Here is an 18684-nt window from a genome sequence, read left to right on the forward strand (position 1 = left end):
AATCCTGTGCTGATCAATAGTGGGATCATACCTGTGAATAGCCACCGTACTCCAGTCTGGGCAACACAGTGAAACCCCATCTCTTAAAAAAAAAATTAGGCCCAAGGCAGGCAGACAAGGCTGGGATCTGCAGTAGAGGCCCAGACATACTTAGATCTCAGAGGGTCTCCTTTTCTCCCACTATTGCAGTTGTGAGTACAGAGGTGGTCAGAGCCCAAGAAGAATGGGAAGCTGTGGACACCATCCAGCCAGAGACAGGTAACTGTAGGAATGCTGCTGTCTCCCCATAGCCCCTCTGCCAGCAAAGGCAACATTCACACATATGGCAAATGTTTCTGTGAGTCTGGGACTAGGAGACAGAATTCCTAAGAGTGCTCATTTTAACTATATAACATAGATTACAATATCTTTTTCAAATCCGAATATGATGATATCCTATCTATGGAGGAAACCAGAGTGAAGGCCATGGAGAAAGGGCTGCCATCCCTGTCCATCTTCCACCCAGCCGTGAGAGAAGACAGGGTTGACCTTGGTTAGGGCAGCTTCTACAGAGTGGCGAGGTTGGGCAGGAGGATGGAGACAGGGCCCCTGTGTGAGGCTGCTCAGGTTGTTTACTGCACAAGGAAATCCCTGGGGATGGGAGCTGAAGCAGTCTGCTGGAAGGCTCTGAAGGCTGAATAAAAATTGTCTCTTGTTTCTTTCTAAGAGGTTTGGATGAAGCAATAGAACTAGGACTTATATCTAGCCTGAGCCTCTATTGAGCTCCTGGGGCCAGTGAATAGTATCAGCCATCACCTATATTGCTAACTGATCAGTTAATTCCCTATTGGCTATAACAGAGGTGTGTGGTTGGGGGTTCCTGTACAGGATGTAAGAAGGGAAGAGTGGAAATTAGGAAAGGCCCCTAAACAAACTAGTTGCATGCTCTTATGTGGGTACCCACCCCAGGCAGTGACTTGCCCCCTCACAGATGAGAGAATTTAGGGATCACCTTGTGGGGCAGATCTGCCCCATACTCACTGCAGAGGTTGGCCTAGCACGACTGAATAGCCTAGTCCAAAAAGAGAGTCATCTTCGCAGATAATGCCAGCCTCTTGAAAGAAGATTGGTTGTAGCTGTAGGTGTCTGATGTTCAACTGAAAGTCAGTGCTTGGCTTGGAGGTGACAAGTAGGAGGACCTCAGTAAACGTTTGCTGACAGAATGACTCCTATAAATCCTGGCATGTCTTCCCTTTTTCCACAGGGAGCCAGGCTAACTCAGAGCAGCCTGGGCAGCTAATCTCCTTCAGTGAGGCCCTGCAGTACTTCCAGACTGTGGACCTTTCCTCCTTCAAGGTATGATGGTAGCAGGGTTTGGAGCCTCAAGCAAAGTGCCTTTTCCCCAGGAGCCAAGCTTCTGTCCCACCAGGATAGGGCACTGGGCAAGCAAATCTCCCCTAAGATCTTGGTGCCCAGGATCATGGGTGGCCTAGGACCCATACTTCATTTGGGGCCTTGGTAGCTTTTGTGGGACTGTGCCCTTACAGCTCCTGTGGCCCTGTTGTTCAGGGGCCTGTATAACTGTTTCTCCACTCTTCCCTTTTAGGGATGGGGACATCTAGAATCAAGTACTAGGCAAGGCTAACTGTTGAGGGAGCTGAGTAATTCATGGCCAGTGGAGGAAAACCTTCCATTCCCTCAAGGAACCAGAAGCTATTTAGGAATTTAAGAAAGATATAAGTTGGAAAAAGAAGAAATATTTGGGGGAATAAATGCTAGGGGTGGGTTAGGTGCTGGGCATAGTGGCTCACACCTGTAATACCAGCACTTTTGGAGGAGTTTGAGGTGAGGGGGTCACTTGAGCCCAGGAGTTCAAACCTACAGTAAGCTATGATCACACCTGGGCAACAGAGTAGGACCCTGTCTCTGTAAAAAATAAAAAAAAACTGGGGAGCTTTCTGGGACATATTGAGTAACAATACATTTAGATAAATGTGATTTCAGGTCTTCTACTTAAATCCTGGCTCAGGGGAGAGAGGCTAAAAAGATAGGAACCAAGTTGTTTTATAGGACCCAGAGAGCCAAAAGCTACCGAAATCAGAATGTTCTAAGGCTTGCAGTAGTGACCCTGGGCCATGAGAAGCCAACATGACCTCACTTGGGAAGTGCTGGTTGTGACCAAAAGATCCCAGCTACCCTTCAGAGTCATCTAACTCCAGTGAATCCCCACCTCCTGGGAAACCTGTCCTGGCATTTGTCTGACTGCCTGGGGGAGCTGGGCATGTGTAACCCCTGTGGGAGTTAGTGGAATAGCTAGTTCTGGAAAAGCCCAGAGGACTAAATGCAAATAATGGCTGATAATACCTACCCTTGGGGATGTCTCTTTCACCTTGCAAAAAATCTGGGAGCTGGAAGAGCCCGGCTCTAGAGACAACAGGTGCCTTGCAACTTCTGCCTCCTTCCCCTGGCCCAAAGACCAGCCAGCTAGCTGGGGGAATTCCTTTCTGCAAGCGCTGCCTCTGGTCTGAGCCTGATGGGAAGTTGGTTAAGGGAGATGAAGCAACACTCTGCCCATTGCCTGCAACTTCTTCCCCAGAAAAGAATCCAGCCAACTATTCGAAGGACTGGGCTCGCTGCCCTTCGACACTACCTCTTCGGGCCTCCAAAGCTCCACCAGGGCCTTCGGGAAGAAAGGGACTTGGTCCTGACCATTGCTCAATGTGAGTGCAATGTGAGCCCACAGGGGAGTTGCTGCATCTGCGGTGAGGCAAGACCCTGTGTGCTGATACTGTTGCTGAGGCTAAGCCAGGAATATTGCATGTACCGTGGTTGGCGGGTGAGATTGGGAGCTGAGAATTGGAAGTCTTGAGCACAGTCCAGATCTCACATTCTCTGAGAAGCACCCAGTTCTCCCATGAGGGGCAATCTGGCAGACAGTGTGGGTGTGTTTTGGGGCAGGTGGCCTGGATAGCCAAGACCCAGTGCATGGCCGAGTCCTCCAGACCATCTATAAGAAGCTGACCGGCTCCAAGTTTGACTGTGCCCTTCATGGAGACCACTGGGAGGACCTGGGCTTTCAGGGTAAGAGGAAGGAGCAGCTCATCTTCTTTTTCATGCCTCTGATTCCAGGACTAGAGTGAGAGGCCAGGTCGTTCTCATCCAGCACTATGAGGGGGAAGATCTCAGGGGAGTATTCTGGGAGGAGGGTGTAGCAAATGCAAAAGCCGTGAGGGGGCGCCTGCTTTCTCTGCTTGAAAAATAGCCAGAGTAGGTCTGGCGTGGTGGCTCATTCCTGTAATCCCAGCACTTGGGGAGGCTGAGGAGGGTGGATCACTTGAGGTCTGGAGTTCGACACCAGCCTGGCCAACGTGGTGAAACCCCATCTCTACTAAAAATACAAAAATTAGGGCCGGGTGTGGTGACTCATGCCTGTAATCCCAGCACTTTGGGAGGCTTAGGTAAGTGGATCATGAGGTCAAGAGTTTGAGACCAGCCTGGCCAACATAGTGTAACCCATCTCTACTAAAAATAGAAAATTTAGCCAGGCATGGTGGTGTGCACCTGTAATCCCAGCTACTCAGGAGGCTGAGGCAGGAGAATTGCTTGAACCTGGGAGGCGGAGGTTGCAGTGAGCTGAGATTGCACCATGGTACTCCAGCCTGGGCGACAGAGCAAGACTCTGTATCGGAAAAAAATAAAAAATAAAAATTAGCCAGGCATGGTGGCACGTGCCTGTAATCTCAGCTACTCAGGAGACTGAGGCAGGAAAATCACTTGAACCAGGGAGGCAGAGGTTGCAGTGAATGGAGATCACACCACTGCACTCCAGCCTAGGTGACAAAGGGAGACTCTGTCTCAGAAAAGAAAAATAGCGAGAGTGTGGCTGAGGTGGAGACGAAAGGGACAGGAGAAAAGATCACTTGGTGGTCTTTTAGGCTGTTGTATACATTTACTCTAAGTGATATGTAAAACACTGGAGTGATGTGACTTAGAATCTGGCATTTTTGGGTTTTTTCCTCTCTAAAAAATATTTATGAAAATTTTATCATATATTATTTTACTTTCTGAGTGAAACAGAATCATTTCACCAGTTTTTAGGTTGTACTATTTTTTTTCAAAACCGTATCAAATTGGCCAGGCATGGTTGCTCATGCCTGTAATCCCAGCACTTTGGGAGGCCAAGGCAGGTGGATCACCTGAGGTCAGGAGTTTAAGACCAGCCTGGCCAACATGACAAAACACCATTTCTACTAAAAATACAAAAATTAGCCAGGTGTGGTGGCACGTGCCTGTAGTCCCAGCTACTCAGGAGGCTGAGGCAGGAGAATTGCTTGAACCCAGGAAAAAGAGGTTGCAGTGAGCTGGGATTGCACCACTGTACTCAGCCTGGGTGACAGAGTGAGACTCCATCTCAAAAAAATAAAAAATAAAAATAAACAAAACCATATCAAATTATATTTGTATAGAATAGGGAAATATCTTAATTTTGAAAGGAAACTTTAAGGCAGGGCACAGTGGCTCACTCCTGTAATCCCAGCACATTGGGAGGCTGAGGCAGGCAGATGACTTGAGGTCGAGTTCAAGACCAGCCTGGCCAACATGGTGAAACCCCATCTCTACTGAAAATACATAAATTAGCCGGGTGTAGTGGCATGCACGTGTAATCCCAGCTACTCAGGAGGCTGAGGCAGGAGAATCGCTTGAACCTGGGAGGTGGAGGTTGAACCCAAGATCACACCACTGCACTCCAGCCTGGGTGACAGAACAAGACTCTGTCTCAAAAAAATTTTAAAAAAATTTAAAAAAAAGATAAAAGGAAACGTTATGTACTCCTAATTAACTGGTGGTCTGTTGGTGTGGCAACATGGTTACGTCCCTGTTCCCTCTCTCATCTATCATGTAATCGTCTTAAATGTATCCTCTCTATATATAGAGAATCACACCAGCAATGTTAAGATTTTTGTTTCAATCAACAAACATAATTTTTTTGAGGAGGGGTTCTCGTGAAGAACCAGAAAACCTGCTAGACAAATTATAAAAGAGCTGTGACACTGCAATAAACGTAATTTCTAAATCTCTGGAGAAAAAGGAAAATCTGGGCCAGGCACGGTGGCTCACGCCTGTAATTCCAGCACTTTGGGAGGCTGAAGTGGGAGGATCACGAGATCAGGAGTTCAAGACCACCCTGGTCAAAATAGTGAAACCCCGTCTCTACTAAAAATACAAAAATTAGCTGGGCATGGTGGCACGTGCCTGTAATCCCAGCTACTTGGGAGGCTGAGGCAGGAGAATTGCTTGAACCCAGGAGGTGGAGGTTGCAGTGAGCCAAGATCTCACCACTGCACTCCAGCTTGGGCAACAGAGTGAGACTTGGTCTCAAAAAAAAAAGAAAAAGAAAAAGAAAAATGTTGTGTTTACTCTTTCCATTGTTTGTTCTTCCTTCCTAATATTCCAAAGTTCCCTCTTTTATTTTTTTTCTATTTCAAGGACTTCCTTTAGTTATTCTCTTAGGATAGGTCTGCTGGCTATAAATTGTCTTTGTTTTCCTTCATCTGAGAATGTCTCAGTTTCCTCTTCACTTCTGAATTCTGTGGATATAAAATTCCAGGTTGACACTTCGTTTTATTCAGCACTTGAAAATGTGCTGCTTCCTTCTGGCCTGCGTAGTTTCTGATGAGAAATCCACTGTCATTTGAATGATCTCTCCCTCGTAAGTAAGGAGTTCATAGTCTCTTTCTGCTTTCAAAATCTTTTCTGTGCCAGGCATGGTGGCTCACACTTGTAATCCCAGCACTTTGGGAGGCCGAGACAGGAGGATTGCTTGAGACAAGAAGTTCAAGACCAGCATGGGCAACACTGCAAGACCCTATCTCTACAAAAAAAATTTTTTTTTTCTTGAGATGGAGTCTCACTCTGTTGCCCAGGCTGGAGTGCAGTGGCACGATCTCAGCTCACTGCAACCTCCACCTCCCGGGTTCAAGCAATTCTCCTGCCCAGCCTTCTAAGTAGCTGGGACTACAGGCCTGTGCCACCACACCCAGCTTTTTTTTGTATTTTTTAGCAGAGATGGGGTTTCACCATGTTGGCCAGGCTGGTCTTGAACTCCTGACCTCAAGTGATCCACCTGCATGAGCCTCCCAAAGTGCTGGGATTACAGGCGTGAGCCACCATGCCTGGCCAAAAAAAAAAAAATTTTTTTTTAGTAGCCAGGTGTGGTGATGCACGCCTGTAGTCCCAGCTACTGGGCAGGCTGAGGCAGAAGGATTGCTTGAGCCCAAGAAGTGGAAGCTGCAGTGAGCTGGGATCACACTACACCCCAGCCTGGGTGACAAAGTGAGACTGTCTCAAAAGAAAGATCTTTGCTGGCCGGGCGCAGTGGCTCACGCCTGTAATCCCAGCATTTTGGGAGACCGAGGCAGGCGGATCATGAAGTCAGGAGTTCGAGACCAGCCTGGCCAATACGGTGAAACCCCGTCTCTACTAAAAAAATACAAAAATTAGCTGGGTGTGGTGGCACGTGCCTATAGTCCCAGCTACTTGGTAGATGGAGGCGGAGGTTGCAGCGAGCTGAGATTGCATCACTGCACTCTAGCCTGGGCAACAGAGCAAGACTCCGTCTCAAAAAAAAAAAAATCTTTGCTTTGTCTTTGGTTTTCAGGAATTTGACTGTGATGTGTCATTGTGTGGATTTCTTTGGGCCTCTCTTGTTTGAGGTTAGCTCAGCATCTTGAGTCTGTAGGTTTGTGTCTTTTGCCAAATTTAGTCAATTTTCAGCCATGATTCCTTTAAATACTTTCTTCAGCTCCACACTTTGTCCTCTCTTGTGGGATTCCAATGATACAAATGCTATCTTTGTTCATTTTTAAAAATCTTTGTTATAGCCTCAGATCTCTAAGGCTCTGTTCATTTTGGTTTTTGCTTTTCTGTCCCTCTGTTGTTCATATTATGTAATTCTATTGTTACTGTCCCATATTCAAGTTCACTGATTCTCTCCTCTGCTGTCTCTGTTCTCCTGTTGACCCCATCCAGAGAGTTTTTAGTTCTAGTTATTCTATTTTTCAGTTCTAAAGTTTCTATTTGGTTATTCTTTATATCTGCTGTTTCTTTACTGAAACTTTCTATTCTTTCATTTTTTCAAAGTGTATTTGTTCATAATTGCTTACCAAAGGCATTCTATGGTAGATACTATAGTCATTTTCTATCATTGCTGTAATAAATTACCGCAAACCTAGTGGCTTAAAACAACACAAATTATTATCTTACAGTTTTCTAGTTCAGAAGTCTGACTCAGGTCTCACTGAGAACCTGTGTTCAAGATCAAGGTGTTGACAGCACAGTGTTCTTTTTGGAGGCTCTGGAGGAGAATCCATTTCCTTGCCTTTTGCAGCTTCTGGAGGCCACCTCCATTCCTCCATCTTCAAAGCCAGAAACAGCATCTCTCTGAGCCCGATTCTTCACAACTCTTTCTCTGGCTCTGGGCTTCTGCCTTTCTTTTACACTTTTAAGGACCCTTCCGATGACATGGGGTCCACCCAGACAGTCCAGGATCATCTCCCTTTCTGCTGATCAGCAACTTTAGTGCTACCTGCAGTCTTAATCCCCTTTGCTATGTTACATAACATAGTCATAGCTTCTGGGGACATGGCCATCGTGGGGCGGGGGGATTATTTTGCCTACCACGGCTGCTTTAAATTCCTTGTCAAATAATTCCAACAACTGTGTTATCTCAGTGTTGGTGTCTGTTGATCATCTTTTCTCATTCAAATTGAGAATTACCTAGTTCTTGGTGTAACAAGTGATTTTTTATTGTATCTTAGACATTTTGGATAGTTTGTATGAGACTCTGGATCTTACTTAAATCTACTTTAGCAGGCCTCCTCTGTTACTGTGCCAGCAGGGGAAGGAGGGACGTCACCTTGTTACTGCCAGGTGGGGGTGGAAGTCCAGGTATCCCATTTGGCTTATACTAATACCAAGTTTGAGACCAGCCTGGCCAACATGGCTGGTGGGGCAGGGGTACCTCGTTACTCTTCCTATGTGACTTCCACATCGCACAGGAGGCAAGGGGCTCCTTACCCCTGGGAAAGATAAAGTCCCAGCTCCCCGCTGGGCCTTCTCTGATGCTACCCTTGTGGAGCTAAGGGTGCCTTGACAGTCAGGCCAGGATGGAAGTCTAGGGTCCCTACTCCGCCTTTTCTGGAGAAGATTGGGGATAGGGCCACAGTTTTCTCTGTGGTGTTTTGCTGCAGTAGGGTGGGTGTTGGCTAAAACTTTCTGTCTTGCTACACTGCCTCTTTCTCCACGCTTTGGCTAGAGAGAGCAGCTTTCCTTGGGGCTTTTTAGTCTGCTCCCATTGGCATTTCTGGGTTGCTGTCTTCTCCAGCACCACTTGGGATATATTAGGCAAAAAGAAACCCAGGAATTCACCAGAGAGTCATTTCTCAGCTCTCAGGATTCTTAATAAGTCTGTCTTCCCTCCTTTCAGAGTCTTCTGTTTATTTTATATAGTAATGTCCAGGGCTTTTAGCTGTACTTAGTGGGAGGAATAGGCAGAAAGTGCATAATTCATCTTGTTCCAGAACTGTAAATTCAGCCTTTTTTGTTAAGGATCACTCTGGTTGTTTTGTGGAGAAGTGACTGTCAAGGGTCATAGACAGTGGCAAGAAAACTAATGTGGGAGGCTGCCCCAGGGCGCTGGGATCCCCATTTGGTGCGTAGCCCCTGCTTAGCTCATTAGAATGAGCCCCACAAGTGTGGCAGAAAGTGGACCTGTGCTGCTTATGCTCTCCTAGCCTGGGAAGAGGCCAGTGTCAGGGCAGCTTCCCACGGCAAGCTCTTAACGCATTGCTGGCTGTCACACCCTGTTTCCTCATGGCCCCTGTTACAGGAGCGAATCCAGCCACAGACCTGAGAGGCGCAGGCTTCCTTGCCCTCCTGCATCTGCTGTACCTGGTGATGGACTCAAAGACCTTGCTGATGGCACAGGAGATTTTCCGCCTGTCTCGTCACCACATCCAGGTGAGACTTTGGTGGGAAGCCAGAGGAAAGGAAGGGGCTGTGGAGCTAGGACCTGAGTGGCCCAGAGGGCTCCCAGGACAGCTGAGACAAACCAGGAATGGGCTTCCCCATCAGTCTGACCTGCAATGAAATATGAGCTCTACCGTTTATTAGCTGTGTAGCTCAAGCAAGTTCCTGAACTCCTCAGAGCCTTGACTCCTTCATCTGCAGAATGGAAATCATAATGTTGTTAGAAATGCTTGTTCTTTGCTGCCGTAAAGAAATTGCACTTGAACGTTAATTTCTTCAGCAAGGCTATTTTTTTACTTTCTACAGAAAGGGTACATTAGCTAGCAGTTTTGCCACAAGAGTACACTGAATAAAGGAGACAGGGTCATTTATAACTTGACCCGTCTACTTTACTGCTGTGTCCGGTTACTATTGGCTGGAACGGGACTTCACATTCTGTATTTGTCCTGATTGGCTAGCAACTTAGAACTTTTTAAAAGAGGCAAAGGCAGAGGAGAACAAAGGAAGGGGGAAGTAACTTGTGGAATGCTGAGAAAGGTAAAAAACACCTTCAAATAAGGATGAGGAACAGGCTATGACTTAATGCTTGCTTGGACTAGTATAAGCATGCCAGGGCAATATTTAGGCTAAATTGTGGGAGCTAAAAACATAAAGTACATTGATTTCTTTATTATGGCTAGTAGATATTTAAGAATGTTAGCAGAGGTCTTTGAATAAATTTTGCTTCTAAGAGAAGTTACTATTTAACTTAAGTAGATGGGGAGGAAAGTCTTTGAAGAGGAACCTCTACTCTCCTTTTTACAGTGTGAGCCCCGAAAATCTGAGGTCTCAGTTAATTTAGAAAGTTTATTTTGCCAAGGTTGAGAACACACGCCCGCCCATGACACAGCCTCAGGAGGTCCTGATGATATGTGCCCAAGATAATAAGAGCACAGCTTGGTTTTATGCATTTTAGGGAGACATGAGACATCAATTAACATATGTAAGAATGAACATTCATTCGGTCCAGGCGGGATGACTAGCAGCAAAAGCAGGAGGACTCCGAAGCAGGGAGGGGGCTTCTAGGTCATAGGTAGATAAGAGATAAATGATCACATTTGAATTTCTGATTAGCCTCTCCAAAGTAGGGAATCAAATATGCATTTGTCTCAGTGAGCAGAGGGGCAACTTTGAATAGAATCGGAGGCAGGTTTGCCCTAAGCAGTTCCTGGCTTGACATTTCGCTTTAGCTTAGTGATTTTGGGGGCCCAAGATCTATTCCTTTCACATTTTCCCCCTTTTCTTTTTTGAAATCTTTTGGAGAAAGCATTTTAGAAGAAAATGAATCTCTGGCCTTAGGTTTCATCTGATCTCTTATAGCTAGGATGGTTTATTCCTAGACGGATAGGTTCTGAGTTATTAGGAAAGTTCATTTTTGGAAAGTTGTGAAGTCTCATGTCCTATGAAGAGAAAATACGGGAGAAAGGGAGAAAACAACAAACAAAAGAACAATCCTAGAAAATCAATATAGGACACATTACTCTGAAGTCTATATATCAGTAAGCAGGTATGAAAGTGGCTTATGTGTGTAAATAGGTTGCTGTTATTTTCTTCTGAAGTTGTCTGGCTTCAGTTTGCAGGGCTGCAAGAAAGCACGGCTTAGTTTTCAGTAACTCCAAATTAGGAAAATGGAAAAAAAAAGGAGGCAAAGAAATTGAAAACATTATTTTGTTTTGTTTTGTTTTTTTGGAGACAGAGTCTCGCTCTGTCCTGTTGCCCAGGCTGGAGTGCAGTGGCGCGATCATGCACACTGCAACCTTTGCCTTCCAGGTTCAAGCGATTCTCCTGCCTCAGCCTCCTGAGTAGTTGGGATTACAGGCACACGCCACCATACCCAGCTAATTTTTGTATTTTTAGTAGAGACGGGGTTTCACCATGTTGGTCAGGCTGGTTTCAAACTCCTGACCTCTGATCCACCCACCTCAGCCTCCCAGAGTGCTGGGATTACAGATGTGAGCCACCGTGCCCGGCCAAAAACATTATTTTGAAGGCTTGTAGCCAAGGAAAATTAGAATTCAGCACAAACTGTAGAAAATTATTAAAATTGAAAAACATTAGGCAATGCTAGGATCTCATGACAGGTGTACTATAGTTTTTAAAACATAATTTTTCTTTCTCCAGTTTCCTGTTTTTACTAAAGACAAATCATGGTAGGAACGATTTGCTTTATAATACTTGGCCAGATTATTTGTATAAAATACAGCAAGAATAATTATTTTTCACATAGGCTTTTTTAAAACATTGACTTTGATGGGACTTTGTTATTTAGAAGGAATCTCAGGCAAGACTTTTTTAAAGCCAAGCCTTGCCATGGATTTGTACCATCAAATATCTATGAGTTGGGTGAATTTCCTCTCCTCTTGAGGTTCCAAGATAAACCTGGGGCTCCTGGGCCTGTCGTAAAGTAACATTCTTTTCTTAACACAAGTCAGAAACCCTGTTCAGGGACTGTGTACACAAAATATGAGGCCAGTTTCCCAAGGGCTTTATTGGCTCCATAAATCAAGTTTGATTCCTTGAAAGAAAGAACACGGTTCCAGTCAAAGCCTTGGTAAAATAATCAGTTTCTCCAGTTGTGTCCTGTTACCAGTGAAAACAGATTCTTATTGTGCTTATGCAAATAACTATATTGCCATAAATTAAGAGTACTCACAAATAGTTTCCAAATCCTGGAGAAATCAGATAGAGAGAAACAAATATGTTCCAAATTTTGGTCATAGGAATATACTAAATTGTTAAAAGCTGTCAATAGCTCAAAAGAAAAGTTTGAAGACTCTGAAAAACAAAACAAAGGATCAGCAATGTTTTAAGCAAAAAGCCAAAAAAATTATTTCAGTCCATGCAGTTAATTCCTGTTCTGCTTTGATATTCATGAGCATTTGAGCTCTCCATGAGTCTGAAAGTTTATCCTCTATTCTTATGTCACAGTCTTCAAAGTTATCAGAAACCTGCATTCAAGAGCCCCTGTTAGAGTTTTATAGATGATGATTATTATTCATTTATTTTTAGACTAGTCTTGCTCTGTCGCGCAAGATGAAGTGCAGTGGTGCAATCTTGGCTCATGGCAACCTCCACCTACCAGGTTCAAGCGATTCTACTGCTCAGCCTCCCAAGTAGCTGGGATTACAGGCACCTGCCACCACACCCAGTTAATTTTTGTATTATTAGTAGAGACAGGGTTTTGCCATGTTGGCTAGGCTGGTCTTGAACTCCTGACCTCAAGTGATATGCTTGCCTCAGCCTCCCAAAGTGCTGAGATTACAGGCATGAGCCACCATGCCCGGCCTATTACAGCTGATTATAAAACCACCTTCTAAAGAGGACCAAGCAACACAACAATTGTCTGTGGATGACAAAGTTTTAGGGAAGCCATCAATGACACAGTTCATAAGAAAATGTGTTACCTCTGTGGCACACAACAATTTAGCATAACAGTTATAATTATTACTGACAATATCCACTAAGTTATATCAGAATTATAGGAGTTTCCCATAATTTTAGAACACATACCAATAACATATTTATACAAATACAGCCCAAAGAAAATAATAAACCATTTCATATTTAACATTATATAATTTTTATACCAAATACAATTTTTATACAAAATAAGCCAAATTATGTCATTTTTGGACATTATGGAGACTTACATCTTAAAGGATTAATCAGGTCAGAAAAAGACATAATTTATGATTTGATTTTGGAAAGTTTGTCAAATATTAAAGGTTTAAAACTTGATATCACAAAATAGGATCGCAGGACATTGTAAAATAAGTCATTCTTTTAACCAAAGCGATAACTCAAGGATTTCAAAAAGAAGGTGAAAATATCCATTCCTTGAGAGTAGAGACTTGATTTTTCAATCAATAAGCCCTAATAAAAACAGCATGAAGCCAATTAAATTTGTTTTTCAAAATTTTATAAACAATCTATAAAATTTTAATCTTGACCATAAGATATAACTTCCATAAGCCTTTTATAACCTTTATAACCTTTCTTAAGGAGTTGCTTAATGCTTCAAGAAAATCTTGTTAATTTGACACAGGGGGTCACGTGCTGCTTTTGCATCAGTGTACCTTTGACATTCATGATTAATTTATAAAGAAACTTTACCTATTTTATCTTTCAAAAATCAGCTCTTACAATCTCATGCACCCACCTCTTCTGCAAGAGTCCCTGGGCCTTGAGGAGTTGAGTAGCTTTAATTTCTGGCCCTGTGTCTTAGGGATGCAGTTTATCCTGATTGGCATCTTCTACCAGGCCTGAAGATGAGGCTTTAATTGCTGTCAATGTTTAAGATTTGGCAAGGCATAGGGCTGGGTGCGGTGGCTCACGCATGTAATCCTAGCACTTTGGGAGGCGAGGCGGGCAGATCACGAGGTCAGGAGATCGAGACCATACTGCCTAACATGGTGAACCCCATCTCTAACTAAAAATACAAAAAATTAGCCGGGTGTGGTGGCAGGTGCCTGTAGTCCCAGCTACTTGGCTGAGGCAGGGGAATGGCATGAACCCAGGAGGTGGAGCTTGTAGTGGGCCAAGATCACGCCACTGCACTCCAGCCTGGGCGACAGAGCAAGACTCTATCTCAAAAAAAAAAAAAAAAAGATTTGACGAGACAGCGTCCGAGCCCCAGAGCAAGGTGTTGGCAGATCTGAAGACAGCATGTACACAGCCATTCCCCAGAGTGGCTCTCCATTCCCAGGCTCAGTGCAGGATCCAGGCCTGCATGTGTGGCGGGTGGAGAAGCTGAAGCCAGTGCCCGTGGCACGAGAGAACCAGGGCATCTTCTTCTCGGGGGACTCCTACCTAGTGCTGCACAATGGCCCAGAAGAGGTTTCCCATCTGCACCTGTGGATAGATCAGCAGTCATCCCGGGATGAGCAGGGGGCCTGTGCCGTGCTGGCTGTGCACCTCAACACGCTGCTGGGAGAGCGGCCTGTGCAGCACCGCGAGGTGCAGGGCAATGAGTCCGACCTCTTCATGAGCTACTTCCCACGAGGCCTCAAGTACCAGGAAGGTGGTGTGGAGTCAGCATTTCACAAGACCTCCATAGGAGCCCCAGCTGCCATCAAGAAACTCTACCAGGTGAAGGGGAAGAAGAACATCCGTGCCACCAAGCGGGCACTGAACTGTGACAGCTTCAGCACTGGGGACTGCTTCATCCTGGACCTGGGCCAGAACATCTTCGCCTGGTGTGGTGGAAAGTCCAACATCCTGGAACGCAACAAGGCGAGGGACCTGGCCCTGGCCATCCGGGACAGTGAGCGACAGGGCAAGGCCCAGGTGGAGATTGTCACTGATGGGGAGGAGCCTGCTGAGATGATCCAGGTCCTGGGCCCCAAGCCTGCTCTGAAGGAGGGCAACCCCGAGGCAGACCTCACAGCTGACAAGGCAAATGCCCAGGCCGCAGCTCTGTATAAGGTCTCTGATGCCACTGGACAGATGAACCTGACCAAGGTGGCTGACTCCAGCCCCTTTGCCCTTGAACTGCTGATATCTGATGACTGCTTCGTGCTGGACAACGGACTCTGTGGCAAGATCTATATCTGGAAGGGGCGAAAAGCGAATGAGAAGGAGCGGCAGGCAGCCCTGCAAGTGGCCGAGGGCTTCATCTCGCGCATGCAGTACGCCCTGAACACCCAGGTGGAGATTCTGCCCCAGGGCCGTGAGAGTCCCATCTTCAAGCAATTTTTCAAGGACTGGAAATGAGGGTGGGCGTCTTCCTGCCCCATGCTTCTCTGCCCCCCACCGCCTGCCTACTTGCTTCTCTGGCTGCCTAGTCAGTGCAGAGGTGTCCCCTGCAGGTGTTCAATAAAGGAGACAAGTGCTTTCCCAGCTCTTTTCCTGCAAAAAAAAAAAAAAAGATTTGACAGGACATGGTGTTCTTTTTTAGACCCAGGAGTTAAAACCCTGTAACTCAATGTCGCAAGGACTTTTTTTTTTTTTTTTTTTTGAAACAGAGCCTCATTTTTGTCACCCAGGCTGGAGCGCAGTACGTGATCTTTGCTCACTGAAACCTCCACCTCCCCAGTTCAAATGATTCTCCTGCCTCAGCATCCCGAGTAGCTGGGACTACAGGTGCGCACCACCGTGTCCATCTAATTTTTGTATTTTTAGTAGAGATGGGGTTTCACTATGTTGATCAGGCTGGTCTCGAACTCCTGACCTCAGGTGACCCACCCACCTTGGCCTCCCAAAGTGCTGGGATTACAGGTGTGGGCCACCACATCCGGCCAGTACCTTAAAAGCACATACAGAAAGATACATGGATGTAATAACCTTAATTTAAAAACAAGATAATTCAGTTACTTATCTAGGGATGGGTCTCAGGCTGTAGACTGCTGTCTACCACCCTAGAAGCAGGAAAAAAGCAAAAACAAAAACAAAAAAACCCAGCTCATCTTCCCTGTTAGAAGTGAGCTCAAACTCCAGAAAGGAGTTACCTGCCTTCCATTGTCATCGAAATAGGAAATCTTGCCTTCCTTGTTAAAAGCAAGTAAAACTCCAAGTAAAAAGAGGAGTTGTACAACAAAATAAACTTTAGATCTTGTTTGTTTGTTTTGAGATGGAGTTTCACTCTGCCACCCAGGCTGAGTGCAGTGGCGCAATCTTGGTTCACTGCAACCTCCACCTCCCGGGTTCAAGCAAGTCTCCTGCCTCAGTCTCCTGAGTAGCTGGGGTTAAACAGGTGCCCGCCACCACACCTGGCTAATTTTTTGTATTTTTAGTAAAGACAGAGTTTCACCATATTAGTCAGGCTGGTCTTGAACTCCTGACCTCAGGTGATCCATCTGTTTTGGCCTCCCAAAGTGTTGGGATTATAGGTGTGAGCCACCGCACCCAGCCAAAGATCTTCACCAAATTTGGGGAAATCAGGGATTCTCTGGAGGGGGTGTTCTCAGACCCTCCTCAGCAAATTGTTGTATTGGTTTGAGCCATAAAATTAGCTCATACTGGTACCAAGCACTGATAGGAGATTTGTCAAAGGTCAGGGACATCTCCACTCAGAATCCATCCATAGTTACCAAAATGTGAACCTTGAAAATCTGAGACAGGTCTCAGTTAATTTAGAAAGTTTATTTTTCCAAGGTTGAAAATGCACGGCTGTGACACAGCCTCAGGAGGTGCTGATGACATGTGCCTAAGGTCATCAGAGCACAGCTTGGTTTTACAGTTTTAGGAAGATGTGAGACATCAATTAAAACTGTAAAATGAGCATTGGTTCCTCCGGAAAGGTGGGAGGACTGGAAGCAAAAGTGGGATGAACCGGAAGCAGGGAGGGGGTTTCCAGGTCATAGGTAGATAAGAGACAAATGTTGTGTTCTTTTGAGCATCTGATTAGCCTTTCCAAAGGAGGCAGTGGGATATGCATTTATCTCAGTGAGATACTTTAATTTATAATAATTTATCTCAGTGACTTTGAATAGAATGGGAGGCAGGTTTATACTAAGCAGTTTCCAGCTTGACATTTCCCTTTAGCTTAGTGATTTGGGGAACCCAAGGTATTTTCTTTTCACAATAGAAACTTCAGCTGGCTCACTGGGAAAATTAGAGACAATGTACAAAAGTAGCAAGCACAGCTGTGATGTTGCTGTTTCAACTCTTTGCCCTCCCTGAGGAAATCCGTTGCACAGGGGTAGCGTCCCTTGGCCCTGAAAGAGAAGAGTTGGCCTTCACGTGTCCAAGAGGAGGAGATGGACCTCCATGAATCATGTGAGCCACAGGCTTACCAACAGGCCAGAGGTGCTTTGGTAGCTCCTCTGTCTCTGTCTGGACCTGCCCTCTGGTGTTGGGTTTTATAGTTTTCTCAAGTAGCAAAAGGTGGCAATCCCTCCATCTTATTTTTATTTTTATTTTTTGAGACAGATTCTCATCCTGTCACCCAGGCTGGAATGCAGGGGCACAATCATAGCTCACTGCAACCTCGACCTCCCAGGCTCAAGCAGTCCTCCCACCTCAGCCTCCCAAGTAGCTGGGACTACAGGTGTGTGGTACCATACCCAGCTAATTTTATTTTTTAATAGTCTCTCCATTTTAGAAAACAAATTTGACCTGTTTCCTGCCATCTGTCTATCCCATATTCATGGGACCTAGGATTCATTCATTCACTGAATGAAGATTTTTTCAACATCCCTTGGTGCTAGTTATTCTTCTTGGTGCTTGGGATACATCAGTCGGTAAATAAAACAAGATTCTTCCAGCAGAGATGACCATAAGCTCAGTATAGCAATACGTTATAGAGTGCCCTACAAGATAATAAGTACTAAGGAAAAAATAAATAAGATAGAGTTGACGGAATGTGGAGAGGTGGTTACAGTATTTTTATAGGGTGGTCAGGGTAGCTGTCATGAGAGGGTGAGACTTAAACCAAACCTTGGAGGTGGGAATGTTAGCCAAGCTGATATCTGGGAGAAGAACACACCAGGCAGAGGGATTAGCTAGAACTAAGGACTCAAGAAAGGAATGTGTCTAGCATAGGTAATGAGTAGTAGGGAAGCCACCTGGAGTGGAAAGAACACAGGAAGGGCAGTAGGAGAGGCAGTCATAGAGCTGATGGGCCAGAGGGTGCAGGACCTAGCAGGCTATGAAAAGGACTCTAGACTCTAGGTTTTATGCTGGGTAAAATGAGGAGCCACTGCAGGGCTTTGAGCAGCAGAGTGACACAATCCAACTTGCCTTTTTTTTTTTTTTTTTAATGGATCCTACCAACTGCTAAGTTAAGAATAATTTCCAGTGAGGGCTGTTGTAATAAGTTAGAGATGATACTCGTTTGGACCAGCATTATTTTCAGAGGTGTTGGTGCAAAGTGGTCAGATTCTGGTTGTAGAATGTCGAGTATATGGGCTTAAGAGAGTAGAGCCAGCGTGTTTTTCTAATGGACTGGATGTGAGTTTAAGAAAAAAAAAAAGGGCTGGGTGTGGTGGCTCACGCCTGTAATCCCAGCATTTTGGGCAGAGGCAGGAGGATCACTTGAACCCAGGAGTTTCAGGCCAATCTGGGCAACAGCAGGACAGAGGGAGACCCTGTATCAAAAAAAACACAAACAGGCTGGGCGCAGTGGCTCACGCCTGTAATCCCAGCACTTTGGGAGGCCAAGGCGGGTGGATCACAAGGTCAAGAGATCAAGACTATACTGGCCAATATGGTGAAACCCTGTCTCAACTAAAAATACAAAAATTAGCCTGGCATGGTGGCGTGTGCCTGTAATCTCAGTTGCTCAGGAGGCTGAGGCAGGAGAATCGGTTGAACTCAGGAGGCAGAGATTGCAGTGAGCCGGGATTATGCCACTGCACCCCACCCTGGCGACAGAGCAAGACTCCGTCTCAGAAAAAAACAAAAAACAAAAAACCACAAAGAAACACTTTAGCTTCCTCTCTTATAACATGTGAAAATAATTTCAACCTCACAGAGGCGTCCCAGGTTGTAGATAAACAATGTAAAGCGCCAGGCACATTAGGCACTATCTCGTGTTTTTTAAATCAGTTGAATACATATCTGCTTACACACACACACACATTCACACACACGCACACACACACTCACAAGCATCAGTAAGGTGGATCCGTTCTTGAATCTGAAACATTTTCTATGCAAAACAAATACTCATACAGTTCCTGCCACCCAAGCAGTTTTTCA

General features: G+C 45.3%; 1 protein-coding gene, 1 non-coding gene and 1 pseudogene across 5 annotated transcripts in view; 2 read left to right on the forward strand and 1 right to left on the reverse strand.

The window, feature by feature from the left end:
* Positions 1 to 18684, forward strand: part of ELMOD3 (ELMO domain containing 3) — a 65906-nt gene that overhangs the window by 38459 nt on the left and 8763 nt on the right. For all 4 annotated transcript variants that reach the window (XM_007970033.3, XM_038007177.2, XM_038007178.2 and 1 more), the window contains 5 exons: positions 190 to 258; positions 1244 to 1335; positions 2576 to 2699; positions 2938 to 3060; positions 8867 to 8997. In XM_007970033.3, coding sequence (XP_007968224.3) covers positions 190 to 258; positions 1244 to 1335; positions 2576 to 2699; positions 2938 to 3060; positions 8867 to 8997 — 539 coding nt within the window. The remainder of the gene's footprint in view (positions 1 to 189; positions 259 to 1243; positions 1336 to 2575; positions 2700 to 2937; positions 3061 to 8866; positions 8998 to 18684) is intronic.
* Positions 4973 to 5033, reverse strand: LOC119627416 (U7 small nuclear RNA). Its single transcript, XR_005243610.2, has one exon. It is a non-coding gene; the product is annotated as a U7 small nuclear RNA (small nuclear RNA).
* LOC119627284 (macrophage-capping protein pseudogene) lies at positions 12176 to 14883 on the forward strand (annotated as a pseudogene).

This window comes from Chlorocebus sabaeus, chromosome 14, assembly GCF_047675955.1.
Source record: "Chlorocebus sabaeus isolate Y175 chromosome 14, mChlSab1.0.hap1, whole genome shotgun sequence".
NCBI classification, from domain to species: domain Eukaryota; kingdom Metazoa; phylum Chordata; class Mammalia; order Primates; family Cercopithecidae; genus Chlorocebus; species Chlorocebus sabaeus.